The sequence below is a fragment of the Dreissena polymorpha genome, chromosome 9 (assembly GCF_020536995.1).
Source record: "Dreissena polymorpha isolate Duluth1 chromosome 9, UMN_Dpol_1.0, whole genome shotgun sequence".
Classification (NCBI taxonomy): Eukaryota; Metazoa; Mollusca; class Bivalvia; order Myida; family Dreissenidae; genus Dreissena; species Dreissena polymorpha.
Genome location: NC_068363.1, coordinates 19,186,099 through 19,202,090, shown reverse-complemented (window position 1 = coordinate 19,202,090; position 15,992 = coordinate 19,186,099). Strand labels below are relative to the sequence as shown.

Genomic DNA, 15,992 nt, shown 5'->3' with positions numbered 1-15,992 from the left:
CTGCGTAAATAATGTCCGTCTGTTACATGTCAACATCCAAAGATCTACATGTATATCAAATAAACAATGTTTATTGGTAGATCTTTGCCGCATCGAATAGTACTTTTTGATTACATTTAATTAAGCTCCATAAAGGCAACTTGCACGAACACTACAATCTTAAATGAAAACGTTCATGTTAAAACTCCAAAAATCTGTGTTTGTTGGACAAAATGGAGGCGATAAGGCGCTGCTAGGTGACATTAAATTAAATCATCAACGAAAGTAGTGACTATTTCTAAAAAAGTCCTTTCCTCTTCTGGTTTAAAAGCGAATTAGCTATCGCGCCCATGCTTTTTTATTTACTGTATCCTATGCGTGTCTGCAACATGTTGTGCATTTCAACGGATACTATGTTAAAAGATTAAAGTTGTGGGTACGTTTATTAATTTACAGTGCTTTGTCGAGATTTCACTTCCGAAACCGTGTTTTCCGAGGGAAGTTGCATTAGAGCAATGTATATTTTTAACTGTACCTATTGAAAGAGGACAGATTTATCTTAAAAAGGATAATCGACTTGCAAAATGTGATCTAAAGGAAAGACATAAAAAGGCTTTTAAAGTTGGAACTTTTATAATGGGTTTAGAAAAAGTTTGCGTCTTTTTGCACATCCGAAGCAAACACGATTTACACATCACCGATGTCGAGTGCATGCAAATACGTCTGACTGAGAAAAAGTTAACAGAATGGTTATATGGATATGATACAAATTGCTTTTTTTTAAAGTTGTCTCTTAGATCCTATTGTAAGGTAAGATGGGCAAAACCAATGCCTGTGTGCACTTCGAAAAATCTTCAGCCACGAAGGCGTTTTCAAATAACATTTCTTCGTTCTTCAATATATAGCTTTTTTAGTAGGGCAGATCCACCATTTGCCTTTAACAGTCAAGATATCCTAAGATAAGCTCATGCTTATACTTCAAATTACACATGCTTTCTGTCAGCTAGTTACACATTAATATTCTTTAAATCGCGTCGCTATATTAACTTTGAATCATTTGCTTTATAGTACATTAATGAGATGAAATGGTACTTATTTACTTCAGCTTATTATGAAGAAAGTGCCACTGAGAGTTTGACAACAACCGACGTTACAAGTGAATATGTGGAGGATGGTTTGGGACTATACGCCTTACCTGTAAAATATTTGACTACATTCGAAATTCAACAGGCATATTTTGAGTTTGGTAGGTCTAACATTTATATCTTTGATTGAACACAAATTATTATGTGCTATGTTCCAACATCTTACACATTGATTTGTATGCATATTTCAAAGGAAACAAACAAGCCTGATTAACTGCATTGCGTTAAGCTCAAGTTTGTAATACTGTGGAATTTGAAGATTTCTGATGATATTGTTATATTGTTATAAACTGCATACTTATGGAATGGCATGAATCGTCTTTTGTTGGATCGGAGCACAACAATGGGAAGATTCATTACTTCGAGAATGGATTGTTTGGTCAGATCGAATAAATTTCACTTTAACAATATAGGAACTATTTATAAAAGATAATATAATATTCATCCATTTTAATGTGTGTCTGTTTTGTGCTGTTACATTGTTAAATACTTTTAGATTAGGCATGCCGCTGGTTTCAACCCCTAATGGTTTGAATTGATCGTTCCAAAACAGTTCAAAGACGGTGACCTTAGCTCTTATCATTTTATGCTGAATGTCATATGGTTTTAATATTGTTCTTTATTGTTCGGGTGTGTGTTATAGGACAAGTTTTACAAGTATTTTATGTACGATCTTCGTTAAATTAGGACCTGCCTCTCTGAATTCGCAAATGGATAAATGTTAATTTTGTGTGTAAGTAGGTTGGAAAATGTACCAAAACATGTATTTTAATGCCGTGTCCGATATAAAAGGTTAGGTTATACTATCGTGGATATCTCCATTTCAGACAATTTTTAAAATCACTTTTTTGCGATGCGAAGTCTCCATGGCCAATATTTATGTCAACGGTCGTCGATCCGAACCCCCGAATGGTTCCTATGAACTTAAAGCGTTCTTAGCACTATGGCTATAATGTGAATATCCCCTCCATACCGTAATGTCCAAATGAGCATACCCGCTCGGCCATCTTCTACTGATGCTTACTGCTTCCGTTCATCTTCCGAACCGCTTTCTGACAGTAGTATACTCCTAAGGGTAAATGTGTATAACGATGACATCCGCTGGATCTTCGAAGTGACAGGAGTCAGATTTAGACTTTTACTTGCATTACATATAGAATTATTGTGTTCTTTTTTCAAACCAGTGACTAATGTTGATTTATTTGTTGCTTTTATCACGATCATCATGCTTGAAGTTCATGTTTGGACCAAAACATTTTTCCAAATCAAATTAAGTTCATTTGAAGTACCAAACACATTAAATCTATTTACTACCTTCAGCATAGTATATCACCAATTCCAAATTACCAAACCTTAGCAAATCGAAACTAATTTGTTTTTAATCGTCTGATTAAAACGCGGTCAATGTAAATTTTGTGTGCTCGCCTTTTGTCCATTGGTATTACTAATGCGACGTACATCAACATGTACCATGTACCTTGTACACACTCTACAAGTCTTGCTGTCAATATTGATTAAAGTTATGTATATATGAAGCACATCTCACAAGAACAACTGAAGATATTGCCTATGTGTATACGTAAATAGTACACATGCTCTTTGGGTAATAAATATAATTTATTGCCAATATTATCCTCACTCAACGTGCCCAGTTTGTTTATGAAGATAAGGTCTCCTAAACAACCAAGAAGGGTGTTGATTGTGGTAAACACATTGACGGTTTGGCTTTTTGTTTGTAAAAATGAACCCTAAAAAGTAGAATTAATTATGACATAAGCGTAGTTTTTGCTGAGCTCACAGTATGCGGTATAAAAAAAAACATTTTCTCTGCCTTTTTAGCGAAAAGTGTATTGAAATTTCATAACCATTCTTAAAATCGAGCCGCTCCTAATTAGATAACCTTTATTTAAAATGTGGCACAAAACGTTTGAACTTCATCGCTTCGAGAACGTATTCGCGCTGTTTGGGCCACCATGTAATCGTTGGAACAAGAAATCATGTCGTGTTTTTTTCCGAACTGCGATTCGGAAGATTAACTGAAGCAGTAGGCATCAGTAGAAGATGGACTAAGCGGGTATGCTTATTCGGACATGACGGGGGAGGGGGTATTCAGATTCACATTCACCTCTGCCTTTAGTATTCAAAATATTAAATCTTAAGCAAAATGACTCAATCTTACACAAATCTGTCTTAAGCGTTCGTAATATTCTATTTGCAGACGATTCTGATTTTCACATCTATGCCTTTAGCATTTATAATGTTGAATCTTTTTCCAAATGACTCCACTTTGCACACATCTGCATAGGGCAGTCATAATGTTCATTTTTTTTGCAAATGTCGTTAAGCATTGCATTCACTCATAAAAAACCAACTTTCGGTTCAGTAACTTACTGCAAATATCGGTACAGTAACTGGATTCACAAAGTAAAAAAAACTCATAAAAAATGTCCCAGCTATTTACTATCGCGAGTCGTTTGAAAAGGTGCCTTATTGTTTCAAAATATCTTTTGACAATAATCTATATCTTACATTTTAAATCTAATCCTGATTCTACCAGTGTTTATTTTTCAATAAATAGTTGGGGTAACGCCACCATGGAGACCAGCTTTAAACACTTCTTGCAAAGACACGAGTAATGACACGAAGGGAGACACTGATGAATGTAAGAAATTTGTGTTATCATTCGTTTGTTGATTAGCCAATGCAAGTAAAATTCCCATACATCTATCATGCTAAATTAGGTATTATTACACTTCGCATGACCACTATATGTATTTTGTCCAGTGACCGAAGTATATCACAGGGAAACATTTTGCATTACTAAGTCCATGCCTATAGAAATGGTAATAACGCATGTTATACTGTTAGCAAATGTGTTTAAAAAAGAGGTCAAAATTTTGTGATGTTTCATAGTGTTCATCCGTTTTATATTCCATAAACAACAAGAATGCGAGAATTTACATTAAGGATTATTTAAATTTACTTATTGGTCTGTTTTATGATTGGGATTGAACTATGCTATTATTATTGATATTTACTTCTTCTTCTTATCCTTATTTCTCTTCTTCTTCTTCTGCTCATTCTTCTTCTTCTTCTTTTTATTGTTGTTGCATTTTCATTCAATTTATAATGTACAACAAACTAGGAATCTATAAGTTTCCATTTCATGCAAACCGTTCAATCAAAAAAGCACGATTGTTTTCCAAATTGCCATATATAAAGCTTGCAACAGATATATCACGCTGAAGACATGCATGACATCTGCAGTTTGGAGCAAGGTGCATATTTTACAAGTATTTTATGTACGGTGTATTAAATTAGGACCTGCCTCTCTGAATTCGCAAATGGATAAATGTTAATTTTGTGTGTAAGTAGGTTGGAAAATGTACCAAAAAATGTATTTTAATGCCGTGTCCGATATAAAAGGTTAGGTTATACTATCGTGGATTTCTCCATTTCAGACAATTTTTAAAATCACTTTCTGCGATGCGCGGTCTCCCTGGCCAATATTTATGTCAACGGTCGTCGATCCGAACCCCCGAATGGTTCCTATGAACTTAAAGCGTTCTTAGCACAATTGCTATAATGTGAATATCCCCTCCATACCGTAATGTCCAAAAAAGCATACCCGCTCGGTCTATCTTTTACTGATGCTTACTGCTTCCGTTCATCTTCCGAACCGCTTTCTGACAGTAGTATACTCCTAAGGGTAAATGTGTATAACGATGACATCCGCTGGATCTTCGAAGTGTCAGGAGTCAGATTTAGACTTTTACTTTCATTACATATAGAATGATTGTGTTCTTTTTTCAAACCAGTGACTAATGTTGATTTATTTGTTGCTTTTATCACACTCATCATGCTTGAAGTTCATGTTTGGACCAAAACATTTTTCCAAATCAAATTAAAATCATTTGAAGTACCAAACACATTAGATCTATTTACTACCTTCAGCATAGTATATCACCAATTCCAAATTACCAAACCTTAGCAAATCGAAACTAATTTGTTGTTAACCGTCTGATTAAAACGCGGTCAATGTAAATTTTGTGTGCTCGCCTTTTGTCCATTGGTATTACTAATGCGACGTACATCAACATGTACCATGTACCTTGTACACACTCTACAAGTCTTGCTGTCAATATTGATTAAAGTTATGTATATATGAAGCACATCTAACAAGAACAACTAAAGATATTGCCTATGTGTATACATAAATAGTACACATGCTCTTTGGGTAATAGATATAATTTATTGCCAATATTATCCTCACTCAACGTGCCCAGTTTGTTTACGAAGATAAGGTCTCCTCAACAACCAAGAAGGGTGTTGATTGTGGTAAACACATTGACGGTTTGGCTTTTTGTTTGTAAAAATGAAACCTAAAAAGTAGAATTAATTATGACATAAGCGTAGTTTTTGCTGAGCTCACATTATGCGGTATAAAAAAAAAATTCTCTGCCTTTTTAGCCTCATCGTGTATTGAAATTTCATAACCATTCTTAAAATCGAGCCGCTCCTAATTAGATAACCTTTATTTAAAATGTGGCATAAAACTTCATCGCTTCGAGAACGTATTCGCGCTGTTTGGGCCACCATGTAATCGTTGGAACAAGAAATCATGTCGTGTTTTTTTCCGAACTGCGATTCGGAAGATTAACTGAAGCAGTAGGCATCAGTAGAAGATGGACTAAGCGGGTATGCTTATTCGGACATGACGGGGGAGGGGGTATTCAGATTCACATTCACCTCTGCCTTTAGTATTCAAAATATTAAATCTTAAGCAAAATGACTCAATCTTACACAAATCTGTCTTAAGCGTTCGTAATATTCTATTTGCAGACGATTCTGATTTTCACATCTATGCCTTTAGCATTTATAATGTTGAATCTTTTTCCAAATGACTCCACTTTGCACACATCTGCATAGCGCAGTCATTATGTTCAATATTTTTGCAAATGTCGTTAAGCATTGCATTCACTCATAAAAAACCAACTTTCGGTTCAGTTACTTACAGCAAATATCGGTACAGTAACTGGATTCACAAAGTAAAAAAAAATCATAAAAAATGTCCCAGCTATTTACTATCGCGAGTCGTTTGAAAAGGTGCCTTATTGTTTCAAAATATCTTTTGACAATGATCTATATCTTACATTTTAAAACTAACCCTGATTCTACCAGTGTTTATTTTTCATACATAGTTGGGGTATCGCCACCATGGAGACCAGCTTTAAACACTACTTGCAAAGACACGAGCAATGACACGAAGGGAGACACTGATGAATGTAAGAAATTTGTGTTATCATTCGTTTGTTGATTAGCCAATGCAAATAAAATTCCCATACATCTATCATGCTAAATTAGGTATTATTACACTTCGCATGACCACTACATGTATTTTGTCCAGTGACCGAAGTATATCACAGGGAAACATTTTGCATTACTAAGTGCATGACTATAGAAATGGTAATAACGCATGTTATACTGTTAGCAAATGTGTTTAAAAAAGAGGTCAATATTTTGTGATGTTTCATAGTGTTCATCCGTTTTATATTCCATAAACAACAAGAATGCGAGAATTTACTTTTAGGATTATTTAAATTTACTTATTGGTCTGTTTTATGATTGGGATTGAACTATACTATTATTATTGATATTTACTTCTACTTCTTATCCTTATTTTTCTTCTTCTTCTTCTGCTCATTCTTCTTCTTCTTCTTTTTATTGTTGTTGCATTTTCATTCAATTTATGATGTACAACAAACTAGGAATCTATAAGTTTCCATTTCATGAAAACCGTTCAATCAAAAAGCACGATTTTTTTCCAATTTGCCATATATAAAGCTTGCAGCAGATAAATCACGCTGCAGACATGCATGACATCTGCAGTTTGGAGCAAGGTGCATATTTTACAAGTATTTTATGTACGGTGTATTAAATTAGTACCTGCCTCTCTGAATTCGCAAATGGATAAATGTTAATTTTGTGTGTAAGTAGGTAGGAAAATGTACCAAAAAATGTATTTTAATGCCGTGTCCGATATAAAAGGTTATCTTATACTATCGTGGATTTCTCCATTTTAGACAATTTTTAAAATCACTTTCTGTGATGCGCGGTCTCCATAACCAATATTTATGTCAACGGTCGTCGATCCGAACCCCCGAATGGTTCCTATGAACTTAAAGCGTTCTAAGCACAATTGCTATAATGTGAATATCCCCTCCATCCCGTAATGTCCAAATACGCATACCCGCTCGGCCTATTTTTTTACTGATGCTTACTGCTTCCGTTCATCTTCCGAACCGCTTTCTGACACTAGTATACTCCTAAGGGTAAATGTGTATAACGATGACATCCGCTGGATCTTCAAAGTGTCAGGAGTCAGATTTAGACTTTTACTTTCATTACATATAGAATGATTGTGTTCTTTTTTCAAACCAGTGACTAATGTTGATTTATTTGTTGCTTTTATCACAATCATCATGCTTGAAGTTCATGATTGGACCAAAACATTTTTCCAAATCAAATTAAAATCATTTGAAGTACCAAACACATTAAATCTATTTACTACCTTCAGCATAGTATATCACCAATTCCAAATTACCAAACCTTAGCAAATCGAAACTAATTTGTTGTTAACCGTCTGATTAAAACGCGGTCAATGTAAATTTTGTGTGCTCGCCTTTTGTCCATTGGTATTACTAATGCGACGTACATCAACATGTACCATGTACCTTGTACACACTCTACAAGTCTTGCTGTCAATATTGATTAAAGTTATGTATATATGAAGCACATCTAACAAGAACAACTAAAGATATTGCCTATGTGTATACATAAATAGTACACATGCTCTTTGGGTAATAGATATAATTTATTGCCAATATTATCCTCACTCAACGTGCCCAGTTTGTTTACGAAGATAAGGTCTCCTCAACAACCAAGAAGGGTGTTGATTGTGGTAAACACATTGACGGTTTGGCTTTTTGTTTGTAAAAATGAACCCTAAAAAGTAGAATTAATTATGACATAAGCGTAGTTTTTGCTGAGCTCACATTATGCGGTATAAAAAAAAATTTCTCTGCCTTTTTAGCCTCATCGTGTATTGAAATTTCATAACCATTCTTAAAATCGAGCCGCTCCTAATTAGATAACCTTTATTTAAAATGTGGCATAAAACTTCATCGCTTCGAGAACGTATTCGCGCTGTTTGGGCCACCATGTAATCGTTGGAACAAGAAATCATGTCGTGTTTTTTTCCGAACTGCGATTCGGAAGATTAACTGAAGCAGTAGGCATCAGTAGAAGATGGACTAAGCGGGTATGCTTATTCGGACATGACGGGGGAGGGGGTATTCAGATTCACATTCACCTCTGCCTTTAGTATTCAAAATATTAAATCTTAAGCAAAATGACTCAATCTTACACAAATCTGTCTTAAGCGTTCGTAATATTCTATTTGCAGACGATTCTGATTTTCACATCTATGCCTTTAGCATTTATAATGTTGAATCTGTTTCCAAATGACTCCACTTTGCACACATCTGCATAGGGCAGTCATAATGTTCATTTTTTTTGCAAATGTCGTTAAGCATTGCATTCACTCATAAAAAACCAACTTTCGGTTCAGTAACTTACTGCAAATATCGGTACAGTAACTGGATTCACAAAGTAAAAAAAAATCATAAAAAATGTCCCAGCTATTTACTATCGCGAGTCGTTTGAAAAGGTGCCTTATTGTTTCAAAATATCTTTTGACAATGGTCTATATCTTACATTTTAAAACTAACCCTGATTCTACCAGTGTTTTTTTTCAATAAATAGTTGGGGTAACGCCACCATGGAGACCAGCTTTAAACACTTCTTGCAAAGACACGAGCAATGACACGAAGGGAGGCACTGATGAATGTAAGAAATTTGTGTTATCATTCGTTTGTTGATTAGCCAATACAAGTAAAATTCCCATACATCTTTCATGCGAAATTAGGTATTATTACACTTCGCATGACCACTATATGTATTTTGTCCAGTGACCGAAGTATATCACAGGGAAACATTTTGCATTACTAAGTGCATGACTATAGAAATGGTAATAACGCATGTTATACTGTTAGCAAATGTGTTTAAAAAAGAGGTCAATATTTTGTGATGTTTCATAGTGTTCATCCGTTTTATATTCAATGAACAACAAGAATGCGAGAATTTAAATTTAGAATTATTTAAATTTACTTATTGGTCTGTTTTATGATTGGGATTGAACTATACTATTATTATTGTTATTTACTTCTTCTTTTTCTCCTTATTTTTCTTCTTCTTCTTCTTCTTCTTCTTCTTCTCATTCTTCTTCTTCTTCTTTTTATTGTTGTTGCATTTTCATTCAATTTATGATGTATAACAAACTAGGAATCTATAAGTTTCCATTTCATGCAAACCGTTCAATCAAAAAGCACGATTGTTTTCCAAATTGCCATATATAAAGCTTGCAGCAGATAAATCACGCTGCAGACATGCATGACATCTGCAGTTTGGAGCAAGGTGCATATTTTTTATGTTTAGTTAAATAAATATTGTACTTTTAGCTCATTTTATTATTTACATATCAATACAAACAATTCCAATACACAGCACAAACAAATGAAAATATAACAGGGTTCGATCGTAAGTTTATCAACATAAGAAATCAACCCTCCCATTTAACCGGCGTGTTGCAATGTAGATTAAATAATAAAAGTACCAGTTTGTAAATACATCAAGTTAAAATGAAACATCTTTCGACGTGACATTACTTTAAACACATCTGCATTTAGCATTTATAGTATTCAATATTTTGCAAAAGATTCGACTTTACACACAGCTGCCGTTAGCATTTAAAATATTCAATCTTTTCCAAATGACTCAACTTTACACAAATCTGTCTTAAGCGTTCGTGATATTCATTCTGTTTGCAAACAATTATGATTTCATACTTATGCATTGAGCATATATAAAAATGAATATTTTTCCAGATGACTCCACTCTGCACACATCTGCCTGTCATAATGTTCAATATTTTTGCAGATGTTGTTAAGCATTTCAATCACTCATGAAAAAACATCTTTCGATTCAGTAACTGGCTTCACAAAAATATAAACAAAGTCAATAAACCTCTTCCAGCTGGTTTGGTTTTGCAACACAAGTATTTTTCATGTAAGAAATATTGTAAAGAAAAATTACATGGCTCAATTAAATAGAAGACAGAATAACAGAGTTTCAGTAAAGTGCTTGTTTTTGCCTTCTTGTTACATAGGTAGCACTGTTTCTCAACGAAGATGGGAAAATTCAAAGCAGTAAAGAGTAAAATGCATAAAGATAAATCGAAAGTAAATGTATTTTGTTTACAAGAGAAGTTCTCGTCGTTGCATAAGATCTTATCGTGAAACCCTCCTGATTTCATGAATACGTTTACTTGTGATAACCGCACGCGTTATACTAGTACCTGTTAATATTCTAGTTGCGTCTAGTTGTTCCTTTTCAATATTTCTTTTTCCTCAGCTAGCGCAGTGTCCCTAGCAATGGATACGTATTCAGTTGTGTCTCTTAGACATATATGACACAAGAAATATACTTTTGAATTTGAACAACCTCATAGTGCCATAATGCTTAGCTACGGAAGATGTAATGTGTTTTCTTTCATGCCATGACCCGTCGTCTTTTAAAGTAAGACCCAGATGCATGTGCAATTGCATCCACATTAAACATCAATATCAAATATTAACTGCAGACGATTTGGATTTTAATAACGTGTAAAACACCACATACACTAAAGAAAAATTATTTCGATTACCGTACAGTATGAGTATTTCATTCGAGGAGACATATAGCCAGACATGGCACCTAAAATACAATATTTCAATATTTATGTCAGTTTTGTGGTTTGTATTACATTGACCCACTATTTAGTAAGGACTCGAATGATTTTCAACATTGACAAAATAGTAGCTGTTGTTTACTAATGTGTGTTTAAGTTAGTTTCCTGAAAACAAACGCATACATTGTTTCATGATAATTGTTTCTTAATCCAATATTTAGTGTTTTTTTTATTTAACTACATGTATGCTGGAATCTTTCTTAAATGTAAACATTCATGATTTATATGTAACGTTCAAATATTCTGTATTGATCACTCGATCTTTGAACAAAAAACTTTAACAATGTATTGATTCGTGAAAATAACAGTGAGTTGTTATTTTTGGTGCATTTAAACAACAAATAAGAAGAAAGAACAGGTCCTGATGGCAACACTCTTAGAACGTGCACACACTATTGCACAATATGAATGATCCCTACATCTAATTCAGTAAACTATGACTTTTATTGAGGATATCATATACAATCATAACAGATGTCACAGTTATTTACCATCGCGGGTCGTTTGAAACAGTTCCTTAAAATCTCAAAAAATCGTTTGACAATGATCGATATCTAACATTTTAAACCTAACCCTGATTCTACAAGTGTTTCTTTTTCAATAAATAGTTAGGGCATCGCCATGTTTCTATGCAGATTGGTTTATCTGCCGCAAGTTTGACGAACAGGGGATGTTACTTGTAAGAACCTATCTTTGAAACGTTGGTGTACATATTTTGTAAATATGTATCCGATTATCGATATGGTCTTAAGATAACGATAACAATTGTTTTATCATTTTCAAACACAAAGCAATTAACAAAATTTTCGGTTTGTAAGAGTATTCTGCGGAAAGCAATGTCTTTTTCTGCGTAATCGGAAATTATGCACAGTTTTTATTAGACTATTTGCGAAGCAAATAGGCTTTTGTAATACCGCATTTCAAAATCACTGGGAAAATGGTTGTCTTTTTTAAAGGCTTACCAGATTTAAGGCAGACAAAATATATATTTAATAAAGCATTTTGTAATTCTGACATTTTTGCACTTAACAGCTGTTTTCTAACATTTTCTTCCAAGAATATTGCTTACACCATTTTTAGTGAATTTTTCTAAGACCGTTTAACGAGAAAAAAACGTTCTTAGAAACTAAAAGAAATTTCGTTCGTGAAACAATTGTGCAAACGCGAAGGTTTCTCTAAAACGCACACGAAAAACGCAGACAATTTACAATATACCGGTAGGTATTGTTGAAAAATGCACTGTTTTTCTACAGTGGGTGCATTCGTCAGCGATTTACTTTCTTAGAAGCTGCGATACGGTTTGTTTTTTATTGCATCTATTGGAAGAGGACAGATCCATCTTCAAAATGATACCAGGTTCGAAATAATTGATACGTCGGAAAGGCAATAAAAATGCTTTGAAAATTGTCAGTTTTATATTGGACGCTATGGGAATCGGAATACTAGTAAGTGTAATGTAACATCCAACTTTATCTTTATTGTCTGCGGTTTTACCTATGCGTTTTAGTGATTGCCCAAAAGCAAAATAGCGGCTTCTTTGACAATGTGTTTCATGCAAATACTCGATTGTAATGTGTTTTAAAACTTTAAACCACATTGTTTTATCTCTATATTGGACTTAATCCTTGTTTATGCGAAAAAGCTAATAATAGCTACATCGTTCAAACGTTACGAGTAGAGTAACAGTTGTAATGTGTATCGAATGAAGTGCGATTTCGGTACGACTACGAGTGTTTACTGTTGTGTCTATTAAGTATTCAATGGAAAAATAGTAAATGTATCAAGTCGGAAAAGAAAACGGATGGTTGCATAATGGTATGTGTGGAATAATTTAATTCTATACATGTATTTCATAGCTTTGTAATTTTGTAACCATTCACCTTCATCGCGATTTGGAATTCCCGTTTCTCAACATAGAACATTTTAATTGGTAAAAAACCACACTTCAACCAGCAAAGGAAATTGCGGCACATAAAAAGGACAGAGTTACATTTTTTTGCAAGATGACTGTTAGATCTTCTGCAATATGATGAGGTAGGAGTGTAGTTTAGTCTGTTTGCAAACATGAACCCATGCGGCTCAGATTTACTTAAGGTAACACAAATGATAGTAAATAGTGTTTCGAGCCTGGCAGTTTTATTCCCGCCCAAAGTCCGATGTCGTAAAACGTGCTACGGAATACAAAACAAAATTCTCTTTGAACAAGACCAGCATCAACATGCTTTTTTGAGTAATGCTTTCGATAATATAGAGGCCATTCATAGAATATTGACATATATATAAAGATAATTAATTGTAAAAAACGGATAACGTCTTATTAAGCGCTAATTGCCGGGTACGTTTCAGTATATTTTTTCTGTACCCGGGGTACATTTAAATATACTTAAGAGTACCAGGGGTACATTTAAAAAGTAACCTAGCCGACTATGACCAATCGAACATTACTTATGGCACTGTGGGCTGACTGGTGTTCAACAATTAATTGCTTAATGGGAAAAAACATCACTTTGAAAATGCAAGTCCTCTAAATATAAAGAACAAACAGAATTGATACTTTTCAGTAAATCATATTAAATTATGTTACTTGTTCCCTCTGTAGAACCAATATTTGTTCAGAGTATAGCAGGTTCATGCGGCCCTTGGCTTATTGGGCCATGGCCTTAAATCTGGGTCGATTTTGCTGCAGGCTTATTTGCCCCCAAGTCAACAAGGCTTCCTCGGCCCTATCTATACTTATGCATATTCTGTAACCCTTTACCAGTTAGAAACGTATTTTGACGCGTTTGTAGTTCCAGAAAGTTACATTTTATTAAAGACCTTTATTACTAGATAAATTAAAGGCTTCACTTCCAACCCTTAAATACTGATGAGCAACAAACACTTAACTGCATAAAACCTGAACAGACGTCGAGTTACTCGTCGGCTGTTCTGGTTTTATGCTGTTTGAACATAGCCATTTTCACTTTGCTTCTAAGTGGGAACAGGTTAAAGATGATTTTGAGAACTCTCACTTATTGCCAGTGGGAATCAAACTGGGACCTTTTTATAGGTAGATACCATTTCCAAAATGCCCGCAAAACCTTCTGCATATGTAATCAATAAGTATAATAATTTATGATTCTGTACTATTAACTTGGTAACTTATTTACTTAAACAATGTTAAACTCATTTTTTGCTATTGTCCTCTGAATAAAACATGATATATCTGCATGCACATCAAACTAAATGTCACTTAATTAACTTGATTTCAGTAACTATGTTGCATGTTAACTTTTCAACACTTAAAGGTCTTACAAAAAATTAACAGCAGACTGACTTGCAGTTATCGTTCCTAGCGTAGCTAACACAAGACTGACTTGCAAAACTGCCTCTACATTAGTTGTGAGCTTACGCTCACAACTAAAAAATCAGTTGATTACTGTAACCAACTAAGAATAGCCAAATAGCAATGCTTAAAAGGAATAAAATTAAATACCAGTAAGGAAACTCTGAGATAACAGTTTAGACACATTTGTCAAAGTTGCAAATTTGCCTATGGCCATATAGAGTACGGTAAATAATTACCGCCAAGTCATATAAAAATGGGCAGGGTGCGATTCATCTCTTGATCTTTGAATGGAATGGTTAGGTAATTTTCATAAAACAAAACAGTAGTTGCAGATACTATATTTTCTGAATTTTTTTTTCACACAAATATTTAAGTGTAATGTAAAAGCATATGAGCACAAATTATTTATCATATTGGTGGTGCAAATGTCATAAGTGTCACATTTCAAAATAATTTTTTTATAAAAAGGTATTTTTGTTTAAAAAACGTTATGACAAGACAATTTCTGTATCACTTAAGTATTTTATGACAAAATAGTGCATTTAATGCACATTACATGTAACAGTATTGGCATTGTATTTTTCTGCATTTAATATGCATTTAATACACTCGAAAATGCAGACAAGACACACTTTTAACAGATAAAAGGTATTTTTCTGCATTTTCCCAGCATTAATATTTTTTAATGTGTCAAAGTGTATTTTTCATTTGCACAGATACACTTACCCAGACAATAACCATGTTGATGTGCTTATTTAGTGTGTTTTTAGTATATTTTCATATGCATTAAACACTCTTTGAAACAAACATCGAACAATTCAGAAGAGTAGAAATCAAAAACAGTGTAATATACATACCACTTTCTATTTAGGAGCACTAGGCTTTATGTGGTCTACTTGTGGTAGAAATAATGCATTTTGTATCCGCTGTTACTTCAAAAATATATCTTCACATATAGTTCCATACAAGTTTCAATTAACTACACTATGCGAAGTCGGAATAACTTTAAAACATCAATCTGGGAATAATCTTTGTGCTGTATTATATGCTGTTTTAATGTATAACTGTAATATACGCTTGCACATAAAAACAGAATTTACGTCAAAGTTGCATGTTTAATTAAAAAATGTATATATTTTTAAATATTCAAACATGAAACCTGATGCCCATGCTTCCATAAACACAGGTAATAAATGCAGTCAGAATGATAAAATACTAGATTGCAATTACTGTAAATAAAAAAAGTCCTAGAAAAGTGCTTTTTGTACTTAAAGAATATAATGAATATACCAATAATATATCCTGAATATGAAATTAACAGTTTTGTCTGAGAAAATCAGCAAGATGATGTCCATTCAAAGTTTGATTTATTAATTCAAATTCACATAAATCATAGTTCAAAAACACAAAATTACTTAAAATCTTTTCACACAATATTAAAAGAATGCACAGTTTACGATTGTTATTGATTCTTTATTATGCCCCTCTTCAAAGAGAATGGGTATATTGTTTTGCTGGATAGCGGTCGGTCTGTCTGTCGGTACACCAGTCTGAATGTCAGTAGACCAGTTCGTTACCGATCCATAACTCGTCAACGAATGATGTGCATTGGCCTTGGACAGTAGATGACCTC

At 33.8% G+C, this 15,992-nt stretch overlaps 1 protein-coding gene across 4 annotated transcripts in view; it reads left to right on the top strand.

Annotated features, from left to right (window-relative positions):
* The window catches only part of LOC127846465 (uncharacterized), an 86,213-nt gene that overhangs the window by 10,863 nt on the left and 59,358 nt on the right, over positions 1-15,992 (top strand). For 2 of the 4 annotated variants that reach the window (XR_008033515.1, XM_052377717.1), the window contains exons 3-6: positions 1,085-1,225; positions 3,703-3,786; positions 6,326-6,409; positions 8,949-9,032. Coding sequence is in view for 3 of the 4 variants with exons in the window: in XM_052377717.1 (XP_052233677.1) it covers positions 1,085-1,225; positions 3,703-3,786; positions 6,326-6,409; positions 8,949-9,032 (393 nt within the window). In the remaining variant the exon portion in view is untranslated. The remainder of the gene's footprint in view (positions 1-1,084; positions 1,226-3,702; positions 3,787-6,325; positions 6,410-8,948; positions 9,033-15,992) is intronic. The other 2 variants (XM_052377718.1, XM_052377719.1) reach the window with 2 other exon arrangements.